Source organism: Gymnoscopelus microlampas (assembly GCF_963454915.1).
Source record: "Gymnoscopelus microlampas genome assembly, chromosome: 9".
NCBI lineage: Eukaryota > Metazoa > Chordata > Actinopteri > Myctophiformes > Myctophidae > Gymnoscopelus > Gymnoscopelus microlampas.
This window is the reverse complement of record NC_139946.1, coordinates 910,743-930,987: the sequence shown is the minus strand read 5'-3', so window position 1 is coordinate 930,987 and position 20,245 is coordinate 910,743. Positions and strand designations below refer to the sequence as shown.

The window sequence follows — 20,245 nt, the reverse complement described above, 5'->3', positions numbered from 1 at the left end:
TTAGGTCATTTCAGGGAAATGACTTCCAACAATTTTGTTCAGGATTGTAACTGCTTTATTTAATTTAATTTTGGTAGATCTGTTCTAGTTCTTTGAGTATTTTAGTTTTTTTTGAGTGATTTCTGTATTCTGATTCATGCATCTTATGTTGCTGTATGTGAATGTCTATTCCTGTTGTTGATTACTGTGTTCTGTTTCTCGGCTACATTGAAAATGAGGGCCTGCCCCTCAACTGTACTCCGAGCTGAAATAAAGGTTATGATGATGATGAGGAATGAGGCCCAGGTGTGTCTCCAGACACCACGCCACTCCTCCAATCTCTACTCCACCCTCCATTACCAAGTAGGGCACTGAAAACACTCAGAGGGTTAAAACACAATATGAGGCCACATAGGGCCGTAACAGTACTCAATGTATAACTATACATATATATATTACACTGTACTGAAAAATGACACCATTATCGCATTCTCTCAGCCACTGTTCGCTGTGGACACGCCACCTGCTGACTCCTGAAGATCTGATCAGTAAACCCAAACGGAATCTGCAGTTTTTTTTCTGTTTTTCAGTGGTGATTCAGGAGGAAAATCTGTGGGATTCTGCGGGGTGACTTTTTATTAAGGTTTTAGACAGTTATCCAGTACTATAATCAATGTGTTTGGAGCAAGAATAACAACCCTAAACATGCTAAATAAATCTTAAAGTACCACAAAGTAAGATCCATTAGTCAAACCTTTGATTTTGTCATTTTTTATTCAATACTAATTCACTCCTTCGTGAACATTCTTTAGTACATATTCAATTCAAATAACAAATGTGCAATAAAATGTAAATTTGCCACTGAAATGCATTGGGAACAGGTAGATTAAACATTAATCTAAGAAAACAATAATTTACCAATGGGTCCAACATGAACATACATAAATTCATTCTCTAAATAATGTAATAAATACATAAATAAGTATAGTGCAAATGCGAGAACTGATATTTTTTTAGAACAATTTAAATAAAAAGAATTTATAATTAAACCACAGATGTTTGTTTTTTCTGTATGTATGCAAGTCTGTACATTGGAAAGGAACAGTTTACTTTAACTACTTACACTCTCTATTCTAAGACAAATAGACCTGAGTTGCAACTGTACTTTCCTTTACACGAATTCTCTCTCATAAAAATAGCCGATCTACAAGCTCACATCGCGCCGCATTGTGACACGTTGTGAGCTTGTAGATCTGCTATTTTTGGCTAATGTTATCCCCAGAATATGGATGCTGGATTTTCTTTTTTTTTATTAAAAGGAGGGGAAAAAAGAACATTTTACATAATCGTTAAACATACATTAATTAATTTGTTCAATAAATACATTTGGAACAAATACATACAACAGATATAGTGCTTGTTCAAGAGAGGATACAAAGCACTTCCGGAACATTAAATAATCATTGAAAAACAGATGATTGTTTTTTTCTGCAAGTCTATGCATTTGAAAAGAACAACTTTAACATTCTATACAAGACAAGGCAACATTTAACAACCATTAAAGCGTGAGTGAGTCAGTCAGTCAGTCAGTCAGTCAGTCAGTCAGTCAGTCAGTCAGTCAGTCAGCCTGAGGCTTTCAGCCAGGCATTCTGAGTCAGTCAGTCAGTCAGTCTGTGGCTTTCAGTCAGGCAGTCAGTCAGCCAGCCAGCCAGATAGCCAGCCTCTGGCTTTCAGTCAGTCAGTGGGGGTTATTCTGCCGACAGTTGAATTTGGCAATAAGCATCATTGTAATGTTGTGTTCAGTCAGGCTCCGTCGGTACTGTGTAAGCAGCATAGTGTAATGTGAGAAAAGACTCAACATCCACTGAGGTAGCGGGGTGATGGAGGTACAATGATGCTAGTGGGGCAAGAGTGGGCATTCTGTCCTCCCTGGCAGCCCACCACTCCACAGGACTGACATACTCAGCATCACTCTAGTCCATGTGGACGTAACGATGTCATTCCTCAGCTGACACAAGGGTAAGGGCAGGGGCCACCTGGACATAGTCCTGAATGTTCTTTCTTAGACCAGCCAATTGCTTGGTAAAACACTGGGAGGGCTTTGAAGAGATCCATGCTGGGGTGTCTCTCCATCACAGCCTGCAGCTTTGCAGAGCAGTTAGCCATGGTCTTCTGGAAGAGCTGAGAGTAGGCATCATGCTCATTCTCATCCAGCTCCCCCAGCTGCTCTTTGGTCCCAGGATGCCAGTCTTCAGCCCCTGCACTGCAGCCGTATTCAAACATGTAGAGGTTGTCAAGTTGACCATGGATAGTGGCAGCAGAAGGGTTGGATGTCTCCTGTTGAGGAGATGTGCCAGACATGTGATGTGTCTGGAGTTGGGGAACAGGCCATGAAGAATGATGTTGAAGGCTTTCTTCATGTAGCTTGCTGAGTCTGTGACAAAAGCCCACACGTCACTGAGGTTGATGTTGTAGCTGTTGAGGCAAGAGATGACTGCCTGTGACACAGTGTTGAAGTTGACTCTCTCAAGGAACACAATATCTGATGTCAGAGATGGCTCGCCAACGGGTTGCAGAAGAATTCCGAGGACACAGCGACCACAGGCATCTGTTGTCTCATCTAATAAAACATAGATGGCCTTTCACTCCACCGCACTCTTGATATCCTCCACATACTGAGGTAACAGCTCTAGCAGGTAGTCTGAGCGGAAGTGGGACAGAGCTGGAAGGGATCCTCCCTGCTTTGCAGCCAGTGTGGGAGCTTTCTCAAGGGGAATATCTGCCTCAACCAGTCTTAGTAAAACTCCAGCACAAACTCCTTCCTCTCAGCAGTAGATGGGGTCTTGGAGAGGCAGGCAGCCAGAGTTTGAGTCCTCGATCGTACTGGAAAACAAAGAAAGGTTCGATAATGTAAAATAAACACAGTATCATTGTACAGAAAATCAAATAATAATGCAAACCTACTGTAAGCTCACATATACAAGCCCCTCACAAATATCTGCCTTTCAGGTGTGTATTGTTGAGTGCTGGTCACAATGAAGCGCCTCTACCTCACTAATAACATAATACAGCTTTATTTTCTTTACAATTATCATACTAAACACATTACTGTCAATAGTAAGAACTGCAGTAGTGCACACATGAACCAAACTTCTCTGTCTTCATATTTGATTAAATGTTCTCACTACTCACAAAAATGTACATTACAGGTTGAGCATAATCATCCTGGCTGCTAGACTAGGTATATGTAACAAAACAAAGCAAACTGAAAACGAGTATTTTTGTAACCATCACTGGTTACAAAAAACATTCTCAATAGTCTTAGACTATTGAGAAGCAGTTGCAGTTGGGGAACAGGCCATGACCAGGGGTCTTCAAGAGGGGGTCCGGGATCCCTAGGGGATCCTCAGTGTTACTACAGAGGGGCCCAAATCTTTGCGTTACATTAACCACTTCAACCCTAGCATCCCTATTCTGAGGGGAACATTAGCAGAAAATAGCAGATCTACAAGCTCACAATGCACAACTTAACATGAATCCAACACATTAGTGCTGTCAAACAAGTCTATGAAGCTGTCTATGAAATATATGAAGATGTTTAACGTGCAACACAATTTTATACAATATGCAGTGAGGGGGTCCCTGCTTCATCTCTTAAGAGGTCCTTGGCCTGGAAAACATTGAAGACCCCTGGTCTACTATTCTCCTCTATGGGCTATATTTCTTAAGATAAGCACTAAAGCCGATTTACATAAAATAAAACTATTGTTTCTCTTTATAACGCTGCAGCTGTCGTCCCTCTGCCTTGCCTGGCCAGTGTTGCAAAAAATAAATAAAGTAATTTCATCAACTTACCAGTGAGCGTGGGTCTGAACACCGAGATAATATGAATGGAGCTGGACGGAGCAGCAGAGTGATTGGAAGATTGCTTTGCGGCGATATCAAAGCGTGACGTTACGACCTCACCAAGATGGCGCGTAGCGAGGGGGTGGAGACTCGGCTCCGCCCCCTCCCTATCCGTAACTTTGTATAATAATGCATATGAATGATCGATAATTAAAAAACAGGTAATTTTCCGTTTTCCATTCATGTAGATGAAAGGCTAGAATTGAAAATCAAGCCAATTTTCGATTTTTGATTCTGGATTTCACATTGAATAATAGACTGAACGCAAGATACGGGCTTATAAAGTAATACTTGATATCTTGGCAAAAATTGTGTTTAACAAAAAAATAAAGTTAAAAAACGGGTCAATTTCCGTTTTCCATTCATGAGATGAAGCCAATTTCTTATTGTCGATTTTGGGACTTAAGAACGGATATAAACTGAACGGACAATTTCCGATTTTTGATTTTGGGATTTTATTTTGAAAATCAACTGAACGCTACGTACACGGATTCTATACCTCTATGGTAGCCTATATTTATTATTATTAATAAAAAGCATTATTCAAAGTTGGAGACAGAAACAGTTCCGGTTCCTCGTGACGTAGTGGTCGAGTCCTTTGTCATATATTCTTTGTAGCCCGTATGAAACTAGCAGCAGATCTACAGAGAAGCTACTTGGATCTACAAGCTCACAGTTGTAGATCTGCTAGTTTTTGCGCAACCAAGCGTCGCGGTTCGATAACGTCTTGCGTTGCCATGTCTGCTTATTCTAAGCAACTTTGGGCTTATTTGCGTTTTTTGGGGCTTGTTTTACAATGTTGTGTAGTATCTTATATGGACTTGTTTCCTAATGTCGTTTAAAACAGTGGTTCCCAAACATTTTCATGTTAAAGAAACCCCCCCAAATATAATATGTATTTCCGCAGACCCCCTCATTCTGAAAATATTTTGTGCTAGAGACCCTTATACAAGATTTATGTGGATTTTTTCAAGATTTGTCTTGATCTACAAGCTCACAACGCGTTGCATAGGTTGCAAAACTGCCAATAAACACACAAGAAAAAGAAGAAATTGTTTTCATGCACCATGGTTGCCAGTAGTGGAAAGTAACTAAGTACATTTACTTAAATACTGTACAATTTGGACGTATTTGTACCTTTACTTGAGTATCTCCAATTTCCAATACTTTTACTTCTACTCCACTACATCTCAGAGGCAAATATTGTACTTAAACTCCGCTACAATTATTTGAAAATTTACACAGTGCCCTCTATAGATTTTGGTTAATGGTAAGTTCAAATCCTCCAGATCTGTAGAGGGCGCAGTGGAGTAAATACAAATAATTTCCGTCTCGCTGACATATTTTATTTTCTGCCCAAAAAGTGTATTTTACAGAGTAGGTGGGGTTCTGAGAGGCTTATTCCCACCTCCGAGAACAGACTTTCAACAATACAAAACAGCCTTTGCTTCGGTGAGTAGTGAAATGGTTTTGTTTATTTTCACTACTCTTGAGCGCTCACAGGGCAGTGGAATACCTTGTACAAGCGCAGAGCGAGGGGTCTTCCAGGGCGTTAGAGGGAACTCACTAACGCTCTGAACCAGGGCTAGTGATACTCCACCACTGCTTATTTCTCTCGCAGTATCTGGCAACACTGATAATAACGTGATACGTCACTCAGCATGCGACGAGTGGAACGTACGCTCTCCACGTTGTGTTTCCTCCTGGTTGTTTTGCTGTAAAACATTGAGAAGAAACGCAGCTAAACGCTTATTCAAAACAACGCAATACTTTGAAATACAGTTAAAATGGCGTCGCGAGACTCCGGCGACGCCGTCAGAACGTTCGAGAAGTGGAAGAAAAAGTACAACCGGAAGAAAACCCGAGTCAACAAAGACAGGAGAGAGAAACACAAACCAGAGTGGCAACTAGAGCGAGAAAACATCCACCAGCTGGTCAGCAAGTACGTTACAGCGTGTACACACTACTACACACACGCACACACTCGCAGGCTGTTACAGTGTAAACACACTCTGTTACAGTGTATACACACTCTGTTACAGGTTGTACACACACACACACACACACACACACACACACACACACACACACACACACACACACACACACACACACACACACAGAGTCTGCTACAGTGTATACACACTCTGTTACAGGGTGTGTACAGTACACTAGTGATGGCAGTCTGACACTAAAGCGCCGACACACGCTTCGAACCCTGAAATAAATTAACATAGAACCACTGCTTCGAGGGGGACAGACCCCCACTTAGAAACACCCCCACTTAGAAACACCCCCACTTAGAAGAACCCCCACTTAGAAACACCCCACTTAGAAACATCCCCACTTAGAAACATCCCCACTTAGAAAAACGAACCCCCCCATCATCCTATTTTATTATTGTCTCCGCCAGGCCGAAAGGCATGGCAAGAGAGTATGTTTTTTAATATATATTATTATTATTAATTATTATTATTATTATTATTATTATTACCCTTATTATCATTATTAATATTATTATTATTATTATTATTACCCTTATTATTATTATTATTATTATTATTATTATTATTATTATTATTATCGTTATCATTGTTATTATGCTATTGAAAAACGGACCCCCCCATCATGCTATTTTATTATTAATATATATTATTATTATTATTAATTATTATTATTATTATTATTATTATTACCCTTATCGTTATCATTGTTATTATTATTATGCCATTATTATTATTGATAATAATATTATGCTATTTAATGATAACAATAATATTAACAATAATAGTAATATTAATAATGATAATAATAACAATAAAGACAGCTGGAATTTAACTCATTTACTTAAGTAATGTACTTAAGTACTCTTTTGAGGTATTTGTACTTTACTTGAGTATTTCCAATACTTTTACTTCTACTCCACTACATCTCAGAGGCAAATATAGTACTCCACTACAATTATTTGAAAACTTTAGTTACTAGTTACTTGTCAGATAGCCTATATATTATGATATTATGAAACATATCTCTCTCTCTCTCTCTCCATATATATATATATGTCTTTTTTTTACGTGGTCTGCTCTTTTTTCTCTCTACACTCTATGCCAAAAATAGCCGATCTACAACCGCACAATGCCTAGCACTATGAGGCGTTGTGAGTAGGCTAAATCCTCTAATAGTGACCTCTATTCAATGAAAAACCTCCCTTCTAATAGAAGTCTGAAGACTCTCGCCTCTATGGCTACTATATACGCCTGCCGTCGGTTCAAATCACTGTCTGTGACACAGAGTAATATATAAGACAACATTTAAGTAAAGTACTTGAGTAAATGTAGGCTACTTAACGCTGCTCAGCGCATCTGCAGAGGTGTAAAGTAACTACCCTACTTTACACCTCTGCAGACCATAGACTGTATAGCTGCAGACGCGCTGAGCAGCGTTGCCAGATTCTGCGAGAGAATAAGCAACACTGCTAGTGGCTCCCCTTTGGCTTAGACTTGTCACATGACCTGTCTAAGCCAATGTGGAGCCTAGCAGTGTTGCCAGATTCTGCGAGACAAATCAGAAACCAGGTCTATGAAAACAGCCGCACTGTTTATTTCACACAGTATATGGCAGGCTACTTGATTTCAATAAATGAACCCAGTACATTTTACTGGGTTCCAACTGACACTAAAATGTTGATTTATTCATTCTGATCTGTTTGAAAAAAGAAGTATAGGCCTCTATCTTATACATGCCTCCTTTGTCATCATGATTTGTGTGCATGGGGATCTCATCTTAAACAAGCTCAGTGCTTAATGAGTCTTCCAGTTTAGTAGACCTTGTATTGCGAATTTGTACTTCCATGTACTGCTGTTCTCATGTCTTACTAAATAAAGTAAAGTCCTTGTCATGCCAAGGACCCCCAAAATTTGATGTAGGCTACTTGTCTGCAGAACACAGCATTCCATGCGCTTTCTCTCTCTCCCTCCTCTCTGGGGTCCACGGCCAAATACACATAATTTGTGGTGGGGTTCCTGACATGAAGGTGCCCCCCCCTCCTCTGAGTGGAACAACTACCGTAACAGCGGAATTTTACACGTGCGTAATTACGCACATAAGTGCATGTAACATAATAATACACAACGTGTGCTGTACATATAGCTCACTGTAGGCAAACATTCTTGGGGATCTTCTTAACATTGTGAGCTTGTAGATCGGCTATTTTTGGCAAAGAGCTTGACCGGACCTCTAGTTAGTTATAAATTAAGAATGTATTATTAATGATTTAAAAGGGGGGGGGTGATCTTTCCACCTATACCAGAATAAACCATGGGCCTATTTAGCGCGTGCTGCACATCCCTGCCTGCATGGGTGCACAGTATAGGCAAAGTTCACAGCTCTCCTTCTCTCCTAATTCCCCACAAATAGTCCCCAGCAGCTGGCTGGGACCGGAGAGCAAGCTGCCATTCAGTCATGATTGATTGAGGTGATTGAGATGACATCATGATTTCTCCATGAGTCTTTTAACTTTCGAGGAAAAAAACAACAACAATTAAATAGGTGTGGATGGCTTCAGTCAATGAATCAACAGCGGTCGTTAGCGCACACATCAAAGGTGGTTAGGATCAAAGGCACTTAGTTTGTAGACAGACGCACGAGAGAGAGAGAGAGAGAGAGAGAGAGAGAGAGAGAGAGAGAGAGAGAGAGAGAGAGAGAGAGAGAGAGAGAGAGAGAGAGAGAGAGAGAGAGAGAGAGAGAGAGAGAGAGAGAGAGAGAGAGAGAGAGAGAGAGAGAGAGAGAGAGAGAGAGAGAGAGAGAGAGAGAGAGAGAGAGAGAGAGAGAGAGAGAGAGAGAGAGAGCGAGCGCTTGCGCGGGCGGGTGTGTTACGGCCGCGGACCTTTGACAGACAAACATCCGTCGGAGCATAGTCAGCACCGTCAGCACACTCACTCGCACCAAAAGTAGCCGATCTGCAAGCTCACAACACCTCGCAGCGCCAGGCGTTGTGAGCTTGTAGATCGGCTATTTTTGGCAAAGAGCTTGACAGATAGATAGATAGACTGATAGATATACAGACACACAGACAGACAGACAGACAGACAGACAGACAGACAGACAGACCCATGCAGGGCGGGAGCGCACTCACGCCAATGTGCTAAATTATAATATAATAATAATAAGAATAAGGGTAAGAATAATAAGGGTAGTAATAATAATAATAGCATCAATTTGTTTATTGCACTGCACAGCATTTACGCACAGCCTCGTTTGGTTTGAGACACATGCAGTGTACACTGTCCAGTCTTGTCTAATATCAAACCAAACCAGGCTGTCGGGTGGACAGCTGTGCGCAATCTCATCTCATGGACGCCTCTTGAAGACTTCATTTATGGGCATATGAAGTGGACTATTATAGTAAGTGGACAGATTACGGTGAAAGTTTAATTTGATTATACGCCTGGTGGTTAGAATTCACGACAGTTGTTGTGAATTAGGTGAGAAAAATCCTTCAATCTGAATGTGGCAATTTGGAGAGCTCCAAGTTGCGCACGGATGCTTCATTTATTTTTCCTAGTTTCTTAAATGCTACAGTTTCTTCGAGAATATGTAATCTCCTATAGTTCACAAGGCGTGGCGCTGTGATGCATCCAAGTTCATGTTCATGTTACCAAGCCATATTGTAGTACAGTCAATAGTAGGCTAATACTAGGCTGCTTTTAAATCTACAATGAAATGACAACGCATCTCCCTCCCATGCGCGTGGCGTTCTGCAATGATTTTTAATTCATTAGAGGCAGCAAATAAGCACACATTTAACATATTAAGCTCAGATGATTCCAACCAGGAGGAAAGAGACGGGAAGACAGGAGAGAGGAGAGGGGGAGAGACGGTATAATGCTTTTTATTTTATTTTTGTTGTGTCGACCTGCGCAGCGCGCCCCATCCCGCACCGCCATAATGGACTCTGAAAGCTTGGCTCATGTGTAGCCTATCATAATTATTCACAAAAGTAACATGGATATATACACTTAGGATTTAGAGAGAACCCTGAACTATTGCGCTTGAGATTTGGGTTCATTCTGGGTTAAAACTGAATCTCTCCATTGTCTCCAAACTAAAGGCCCAGAATTAATTGGAGACGACAAAAAGAAAGCAGTGCTGTTCACAAAAATGACATATGCCTATGGTTGTGGCAGGTGTAAACTTTAATATTATTTAATAAAGGAGGATTAATGAAGCATCAATACACACATGGTGTTTTGATGTTGGGCTGATTTGACAATAGATCAGATGCAAGTGTCTCATTAATGCGCATGAGATGCTTTACCAAGTATGCCTACATTAATTCACATTCATTGTGATTATATAGTCGGAATGGTGGTGTTTATAAATAGCAATGCGTCACAGTCGGAATAGCGATGTCTTTAAAACAAATGGGAAACATCTCCACTCCGAAGAATGGAAGTCAATCTTCTAAGTGGCGATGTGGAGGAATAGCGATGTGTAACCTGCTTCGAGGCTTGCTTCAGTGCGGAGAAAATCACGTGACCTATGACGTCCGAAGCAGCAAGTGGTTCATTTCCTCGAACTGGTTCGAGACAATGAGTTGCCACGGATCGGCTGCCGTAATGATAATAAATCCTACAGAAAAGACTCAACTGAATGTGTCTTTCGTAGCGTGGTCCGTAGCGTGCGGGACTAGTGAACGGAGGGTCGTGGGTTCGATCCTGGGGTGTCACACTTAATTGTCATGTTATTAAGTAACAGTGGCCGATCTATTGTGTTACTATAAAAGTTATATAACCAACACATTTAATCAACGTTGCAAGTAACTCGCATGGAATCTGTTCAATACGAAGTATTAAAGTTGACCCTTATGATTAATTAAACACATTTGTGTTAATGTAACAAAAATGAGAAGGCCATTGAATAATTTTTAAAGTTATAAAAACAATGTGGTTTTATATGACATGACTGTATTATGACTCAAGACCTGCCTGCTTCATTTCAAATTAAATCTGACATTAATGTATTATTATTAATTTGCCATAATAAATAAATTCAATGTGTCAAATCTTTGAGTGTTCCCCATCCTACAAACATAAGCACACCCTGCTTCATACACACAGTTTATTTGTGTTTATTTTATTTTATTTCAATATTTAATTACAGGATAAACCTTTGATGTTGCCCAAATAGTTGAATACAAACATGAATCAGTCAAGATTTTATTTGTACAGTACATTCCTTGCAATAGGAACATTTCACAACAAAAATCTAATCTGATAATATTTACTCTTGTTTTACTGTCTCCTATTAAAAGTGTTTCGTTGTCTCTATTAAAAGCCTCAGCTTTTAAATGAAATGCAGTCTTGCATTTCACCAGGAGATGTCACTATCACTGAAGCTTCGAGCAATGAACCCATTTGTGAACCGATTGGTTCAAGTGGTTCAGTGGTTCAAAAAAGCTTCATTTTGCCATCACTACAGTACACACACACACACACACACACACACACACACACACACACACACACACACACACACACACTCTGTTACAGTGTACACTAGGGCTGGTAACATTGCTCAGAAATGAATATTGAATATGTTTTTACATTTAAAAAATATATATGTTTATTTGACAGGGACATTACAAAAACAATATATCAGGTGCTCGAATCCAATACAACATACTATATTTTGTTTGTTTTTATAACTTGATACATAGTTTCTTTTGTATTGTCCCTGTCAAATAAACATTTAAAAATATTACTTTTCATATTCGACTATGTACATAGTTTCCCCATATTCAAGGAATATTCGAATATTACTTTACCAGCCCTAGTGTACACACACACATAGCCCTAGAATGTCTGTGATCTTACATACATTTCATGTATTCCAAATACACAGTCATAGATCCCTCTGGACGACGCGCTGTGTAGTCACGATCTGCGCGGCCTTAAAAGTGCTCTAAACTCCGTCTGTACTCACCCAATAATTAATTCCTAAGACTTGGAGTCAGATATTGTCCTCTAGTTTCATATCCATTTGAAAGTTCTGCCAGAAAACATGTGTGTAGTGAAATATCTCCACTTTTCCACGAGCTGCACACGGACGACTTTGTGTTCGGGCGAGGGGCCTGGAATGAGTGCAGGACTGAATATATCTAAACTTCCTTTAGGACGCACAAATGTTTGGGGCACACAATTGGCAGATGGAGTGATTCATTACCCCGCACCAATCACAACGCACCTGTCAATTGTGTGCCCCATTCGTTTGTGCTTCCCTGTGTCAATTTGTGATGACGTTTGTGGTGATCAGAGGAAGTTTTGATAAATTCGGTCCTTCACTCAAGTCTGGCCCCTCGCCCGTACAGAATGTCGTCCGTGTGCAGCTCGTGGAAAAGTGGAGATATTTCACTAAACACACGTTTTCTGGCAGAACTTTCAAATGGATATGAAACTAGAGGACAATATCTGACTCCAAGTCTTAGGAATTAATTATTGGGTGAGTACAGACGGAGTTAAGAGCACTTTTACGGCCGCGCAGATCGTGACTACCCAGCGCGTCGTCCAGAGGGATCTATGACTGTGTATTTGGAATACATGAAATGTATGTAAGATCACAGACATTCTAGGGCTCACACACACACACACACACACACACACACACACACACACACACACACACACACACACACACACACACAATAAATTCCGTGCAGATGATTGTTTTTCTAACCTGAGTTTGGAAGCGCTCGTTGTAAATCACTCAACGGTCCTGTGCACCACCTGTTCCTAAATGTCACATACTGCAGGAGGCAGCAGGACGTTGCGTTATTGAAAACGAGTGCTTCCAAACTCTTGACACTTATAAATAATCACCTGCACAGAATGTATTGACAGAAAGTAGCACATAACATGTCTAAGGTGGATTTTTATTAAACGAAAACTTGGCAGATAGAAAGAGGATAATCCAAGCTTTTCGTACAGCTGCAGTTTGTGAGTTTAACGTTGTTTAAAGGACGACTTCACCCATTTTCAACCTATCTTCGTATAATAGGCCCTCACTAATGCTCATGATAAAATGGTACCATTTTTTTCTACTTGGTCTGTGTCTCATAGGAGGACTGTGGACAGTCCAGAAACCTGTCTACCAGTGACATCATCATTAGGCAGGATTTTTTTTTTCCAACAAGATTTAAAACATTTTATTTAGATTTTTATTAACGCGAGAACAATGGCTTCTATTATTGCATTGCAACTTTCCAGGAATACAAAGCCTGCAGTTTCTATTAGCTTGGATTCCCCATCGATGATGTCACTGGTAGACAGGTTTCTGAACTGTCCACAGCTCTCCTATGAGACACAGACTGAGAAGAAAAAAATGGTACAGTTTTATCATGAGCATTAGTGAGGACCTATTATATGAAGATAGGTTGAAAATGGGTGAAGTCGTCCTTTAACCCATTAAGACCTGGAACTGTGTCATTTTTAGATTTGAGCTAAAAAGTATTATTTTACACTTTGGCTATTCAAAAATAGCAGATATACCAGCTCATAGCGCGGCACCGAGTGCCGCACTATGAGCTTGTAGATCTGCTATTTTGAAAAATCGTGAAAATGTGTGCAAATCTTTGAATATATATATTTTTAAAGCGAACATTTTTGGAACAATATATTTTGATGGGGTCGGCGGCCAAATACATATAATTTTGGGGGTCCTTGACATGAAAAAGTTTGAGCACCACTGATATAGAAACATACGTTTTTCAGTTGAGATTTAGGAGACATGTAGAATCGGCTTCAGGTCTTAATGGGTTAATACAATCAGATCAGACTTTTCTGTTTAGATGAATGGGCTGTCAAGGGTTGGTATTACAAGTCCACTCTAGATGCCCGATAGCAAAAATAGCATCTAAGAGTTCATCTAATTTGTAGAAACGTTACGTGCAAAATGTCAAATTTACAAGCACTCGAATCATGCATACTTTGTTACTTCAAACCATTTTCTAAATTCTGTCTTTATAGTTTTTCATTTTGGAAGAAAATGGCTAACACTGAGAGGTGCCCACCACGTTTTGGCGCTCACTCTTCCAGTGTATTAATACTCTCTTTCTACCACTGCAGGTATGAGCAGATCAACGTGAAAGACGCAGTGAAGTTCTCCGATTTCCCCATTTCCAAGAAGACTCTGCGAGGTCTGATGCAGGCGCAGTACCGACAGCCCACCGAGATCCAGCGGCAGACCATCGGCTTCGCCCTGCGAGGAAAAGACGTCCTGGGAGCCGCCAAGACCGGCTCTGGTGAGACTAGCGCTGAAACCATATCCAGTATTGTCTTAGTGATTTTTCTATTGACTACTTTTTCGGTTAACCCATTAACTCATTCACTGCTACGGACGTAAAAAACTTAATTTTTTCCAATTACCAATTCTGCCACGAACGTAATAAACATAATTTTTTATTTATAAAAAATCGCACTGTTCTTTATCACCCGCAGTGGCCATTTTCACTGTAACTCACCCGGATACGGAAATAACGTCATCCGAAGATTTCCGTTCGCTTCCTGTTTAACTTTTTCATTAGATCGTCTTTTTCTCGAGTTGTCACGGATGGAATATATTTTCTCTGGGCGACACAAACACGTACTCCGTGTGTTTTAGAAACAGTCGGACACGCGATCATAAGGGATGTACATTTTCTGCGGTGAGCTGAAAAAGTAAGAGAAGCGTGCATCTTTGTCGAGAAATTGTGTATTCTCCTGGGGCTGCATGACAAGGGGCCGAACGATTGGAATGTTTGTTGTCTGGGCAACACACACACGTACCCTGTGTGTTTACAAACGATCGGACATGCGATCATAATGAATATCATTTTTTTGTGACCTGTTAAAAGTTTAAAAAAAAAAACGCAAATTGCTGGCAGTGGGCAAACATAGCCAGAAATAAATCTGGCAGTGAATGAGTTAAGACCGGGAATGCATCTGTGTGTCATTTTCTTTAGATTTCTTTGGCTATTCAAAAATAGCGGATACCAGATATACAAGCTCATAGCGTGGCACCGAGTGCCTTCCTCAATGAAAAGTCCTTCCTCAATAGAAAGGATTTTAGCCATTAAAACTGGTGAGCGAAGAGCATGTTCTGTAAGGGAACTCAGTGCAGTTGCTTCAGGCCGAACCATTGGTCAGTCTCAGCTCCATGCTTCTATTCTCAACCAATCACATACTCACTTCATAATAGAGTGCCCTATTTAACCCTTTAAGACTCTGTGTCATTTTAAGATTTCTTTGGCTATATAAAAATAGCAGATATACAAGCTCATAGCGCGGCACCGAGTGCCGCGCTATGAGCTTGTAGATCTGCTATATCTTTTTACAAATCCACTCCAAAAAAAAACTCAACATTTTACAAATGTCTTGTAAATCCTAACAGGTTTTTTTTCCTAAAGTTTTTTTTCATATTTGTTTTTTTTTTAACTTATGTTGCTCATTATTATTATCAATGGTTTTCAAACTTTTTGTGTCAAGGACCCCCAAAATGATATGTATTTGTCCCGCGGACCCCCTCCCATCTAAAAATATTTTGTTCCAGGGACACGATTTTTCAAAAAAATAGCAGATCTACAAGCTCATAGCGCGGCTCATAGCTCGGTGCCGCGCTATGAGCTTGTATATCTGCTATTTTTGAATAGCCAAAGAAACCTTAAAATGACACACATACGTTTCCTTCCCGGCCTTAAAGGGTTAAATGGGGAAGTTGCATTGCTCATTCCTTGCTTGCCGTTTGCTGCTGCCTACTGACAAGCTCACAACGCGTCGTGATTCGACGCGCTGTGAGCTTGTAGATCTGCTCTTTTCAAATAGCCTAGGTATAAAATAGGTCTAAAGTGGTTAATGTATGTTTTGTAATGTAATATATTTATATCCGCAAAAGTAACTAGTAACTAAAGTTTTCAAATAATTGTAGTGTGCTGTGCAAGAGTGCAATATTTGCCTCTGAGATGTAGTGGAGTAGAAGCAAAAGCATAGACAATTGGAAATACTCCGGTAAAGTAAAAGTACCTCAAAATTGTACTTAAGTACATTACTTGAGTAAATGTACTTAGTTACTTTACACCACTGCTCATTTTATATTCAATAAAACAATATTTGATCCATTCATGAGTTTGTCCTGACTGAAATGGTATTAATGAACGGTCACGGTTCAACCCCTAGGTAAGACGTTGGCCTTCCTCATCCCCGTGCTGGAGTGTCTGTATCGGCAGCAGTGGAGCTCCGTGGACGGCCTGGGCGCTCTCATCATCTCCCCCACCAGAGAGCTGGCCTACCAGACGTTTGAGGTGCTCCGCAAGGTGGGGAGGAACCACGAGTTCTCCGCAGGGCTGGTCATCGGCGGCAAAGACCTGGAGACCGAGTCCCAAAACATCCACCGCACCAACATCATCATCTGCACTCCAGGTATAGGCCTGCAAATAGCCATTATTTAATGAACCCATTTAAGACCGGGGAACGCATCTGTATGTCATTTTAAGATGTCTTTGGGGCTATTCAAAAATAGCAGATCTACAAGCTCGTAGCGCGGCACCGAGTGCCGCGCTACGAGCTTGCAGATCTGCTATTTTTTTTTAAATTGTGAAAATCTTTGAAGATATGTTTTTTAAAGCGAGCATTTGTAAAATCTGTGCTTCTGGGGGATTCTACAAATGTCTTTTAAACAACATGTTTTGTTTTTAAAACTTACGTTGCAATATCAGTGGTCCTCAAACTTTTTTTCATGTCAAGGACCACCCAAAATAATATGTATTTGGCCGCGGACCCCCATCTCAAGATGTTTTGTTCCAGGGAACCCCAAAAGTTGAAACAGAGTGCCGCGCTACGAGCTTGTATATCTGCTATTTTTGAATAGCCAAAGGGATCTAAAAATGACACAGAGATGCGTTCCTGGTCTGAATGGGTTAAACAATCAATAATTATGTACAATTTTTCAACCGTTTCATAGAATTGGTCCTTACTAATGTTTATTATAGGATGGCACCATTTCTGTCTACTCTGTGTCTCAATTGTGGACTGTGGACAGTTCAGAAACCTGCCTACCAGTGACCTTGTCGATGGGGATTCCAAGCGAACAGAAACTACTGCTGCCTTTCTCTTTCTGGAAAAGGTTTGACATGACGAAACCTGCCTACCGATGATGTCACCGGTAGGCGGGTTTCTGAACACAGCCCTCCTCTGAGACATAGAGTGAGTAGACAGAAATGGTACCATATCATAACGAGCATTATTACACGGCTTGGTTGAATGCTTGATTCTGGTTGGTCAATCATAGGTCATTATTTCTTGATAACGACCGATGAGCTCTATAACGGACCGCTGTCTAATCAAAGACTCAGAACTCCTGCTCATGTCAACCTGCGCTGCTTGGTTTTATGCTGTATCCAACATGACAGCCATGTAAAAAACAAACAATGTAATTTACAGCTAAACGTCGCTCTCAAGAATGTTTTGAAAACATTTGAAGTGAGAAATAGACAATGCAATAACCGAAAAGTGATTCTATTTGATCAACTACACTTCCTTGTTTATCGTGGCGCACCAACGCAAGAATACCAAAACTCGCCCCAAAACACAGTCGCCCCGGGATTTGCCCCTTCAGGGTGATTATCCACCTCCGCTATCGCGTCGGTGGATAATCACCCTGTCGGGCTTTAAATTTCAATAATGACCCCCTCCCCTCCCCATACATTATCCCTTGCTTAGTGAGGAACAATGAAGATTTAGTTTGGACACAAAAAGTCCTAAGACACATTTCCATTGTGGTCCCCTCTCACTTGCAACGATTAATTTAGTAATAATTAAAAAACACTTTACAGCACAATACAAATGACAGTGACTTAAACTGTGACTTAGAAACAGGAAAGTATCCACCCCTAAAACAAACAACTTTTTTTGCCTGGTGCTTAAAAGACCTCAAGTAAGTTGTCAATTTGACACTGGTATCCAGGCTGTTCCACTGAGTAGCACCTAAAAGTAAGTTTGAACATTTCTGAACTGCTCCTTTTTCCCACTTGACCCCTAAAATCTGAATTCTGGGAGGGAAACTCTCGCAGAAAATAGCCAATTGACAAGCTCACTATTTTCAGTGAAGATTTTGGGAGCTACTGGGGATCCAAATAAAGAATGAAGTATTCTGGGTAAACTTTTGCGGAAAATAGCCGATTGACAAGCTCATGCTCAGCTTGTCGATGCGCTATTTTCAACAGAGATATTTAATCCATTAGTCCGAGTAAATGTACTTGGTTACTTTACACCACTGGGGTTTTAAGTGGTTGAACTGTTTTGACCTGTGATAACCCCAGGCAGACTGCTGCAGCACATGGACCAGACGGCCACCTTCCACGCCACCGACCTCCAAATGCTGGTTCTGGACGAAGCGGACCGCATCCTCGACATGGGCTTCACCGACACGCTCAACGCCATCGTGGAGAACCTGCCCAAGACGCGCCAGACGCTGCTCTTCTCGGCCACGCAGACCAAATCGGTGAAAGGTGTGATCTATATATTTTTCCGTTCAAATAAGTGTTAAATATAGCTCCATATTCAGATAGTGATCATTGTTTTTAACCCATTAAGACCTGGAACTGTGTCATTTTTAGATTTGAGCTAAAAAGCATTATTTTACATTTTGGGCTGTTCAAAAATAGCAGATACACAAGCTCACAGCGCGGCACAGCTTGTAGATCTGCTATTTTTGAAAATTCGTGAAAATGTGTGCAAATCTTTGAATATGTATATTTTTAAAGCGAACATTTTTAACTCAAATCTTTGCTTCTGGGGGGTCCCTGGAACACAATATTTTGATGGGGGTCCGTGGCCAAATACATATAATTTTGGGGGTCCTTGACATGAAAAAGATTGAGCACCACTGATATAGAAACATACGTTTTTCAGAAAACTGTTGAGATTTAGGAGACATGTAGAATCGGCTTCAGGTCTCAATGTGTTAACCCATTCAATCCGGGAACGCATCTCTGTCATTTTTAGATTTCTTTGGGCTATTCAAAAAGGGCAGATCTACAAGCTGATAGCGCGGCACTGGAAATCCTGAACATTTTGTGCAAATCTTTGAATATATACTTTTTAAAGCGAACATTTGTAAAATATTTATTTTTTTACCCTCAGAAGCAAAGCTTTGAGTTACAAATGTAACGATTTTTCAAAAATAGCAGATATACAAGCTTTTTTCCTTCGGTTTAAGCACAGGACCCCTTAGTTGAGAGCGAGATGAATTGCGGATTAAACCTTTTCATAGATTTCATAGCTTTATAGACTTGTTTGACAGCACTATCGTACTGTATGTGTTTCGTTCGTATGTTGGATTCATTTTATTGTGAAAATGGCCGATCTACAAGCTCACAACACGTCGCAGCGTGACACGTGAGTTTGTAGATCTGCTATCCCCCCCCCCCTAGAATAGGGATGCTAAGGTTCAAGTGATTCATCTAAATAAAAAAACGATTTTACAACCCGCTGTTGAAGACCCCATGCTCTAGTAGTCTACAACACTGTAGACTACTAGAGCATGGGCTCAGTAAACCGTAGTCTATAGTCTCCAATGTCTCTCCAGCTCTTTAGCAAACAGAAAATACATTCTCTGGCCGGGATACCGATTTCATCCAATCAGGAGAGAGAACTGAAAGTTCCATGTGAAATTGGAAGTGACGACACAAAGAAATGAACAGGACACAATTTGTGTTTATTAACCCATTAAGACCTGGAACTGTGTCATTTTTTTTATTTGAGCTAAAAAAGCTTTATTTTACACTTTGGGCTATTCAAAAATAGCAGATCTACAAGCTCATAGCGCGGCACCAAGTGCCGCGCTATGACCTTGTAGATCTGCTATTTTTGAAAAATCGTGAAAATGTGTGCAAATCTTTGAATATATATATTTTTAAAGCGAATATTTTTAACTCAAATCTTTGCTTCTGGGGGTCCCTGGAACAAAATATTTGAAATGGGGGTCCGTGGCCAAATACATATAATTGTGGGGGTCCTTGACATGAAAAAGATTGAGCACCACTGATATAGAAACAAACGTTTTTCAGAAAACTGTTGAGATTTAGGAGACATGTAGAATCGGCTTCAGGTCTCAATGGGTTAAAGAGCTGCAGAGACATGGAGACCCCTGTTCCTGAACAAACACTATAGAAACAAAGAGCGTGTCACTTCGTCTCGCACTATGGGCTTGTAGATCTGCTCTTTTTGAAAAAAAAATATTTTTACAGCGAACATTTTAGTGTAAATCTTTGCTTCTGGGGGGTCCCTGGAACAAAATATTTTGAGATGGGGGGTCCAAATACAGAACCACT

At 40.5% G+C, this 20,245-nt stretch overlaps 1 protein-coding gene across 3 annotated transcripts in view; it reads left to right on the top strand.

Annotated features, from left to right (window-relative positions):
* Positions 1–5,555: 5,555 nt before the first annotated feature.
* Positions 5,556–20,245, top strand: part of ddx10 (DEAD (Asp-Glu-Ala-Asp) box polypeptide 10) — a 34,326-nt gene continuing 19,636 nt past the window's right edge. For all 3 annotated transcript variants that reach the window (XM_084067306.1, XM_084067305.1, XM_084067304.1), the window contains exons 1-4: positions 5,556–5,827; positions 14,007–14,182; positions 16,092–16,334; positions 18,233–18,421. In XM_084067306.1, the coding sequence (XP_083923432.1) occupies positions 5,673–5,827; positions 14,007–14,182; positions 16,092–16,334; positions 18,233–18,421 (763 nt within the window). In that variant the 5' untranslated portion in view covers positions 5,556–5,672. The remainder of the gene's footprint in view (positions 5,828–14,006; positions 14,183–16,091; positions 16,335–18,232; positions 18,422–20,245) is intronic.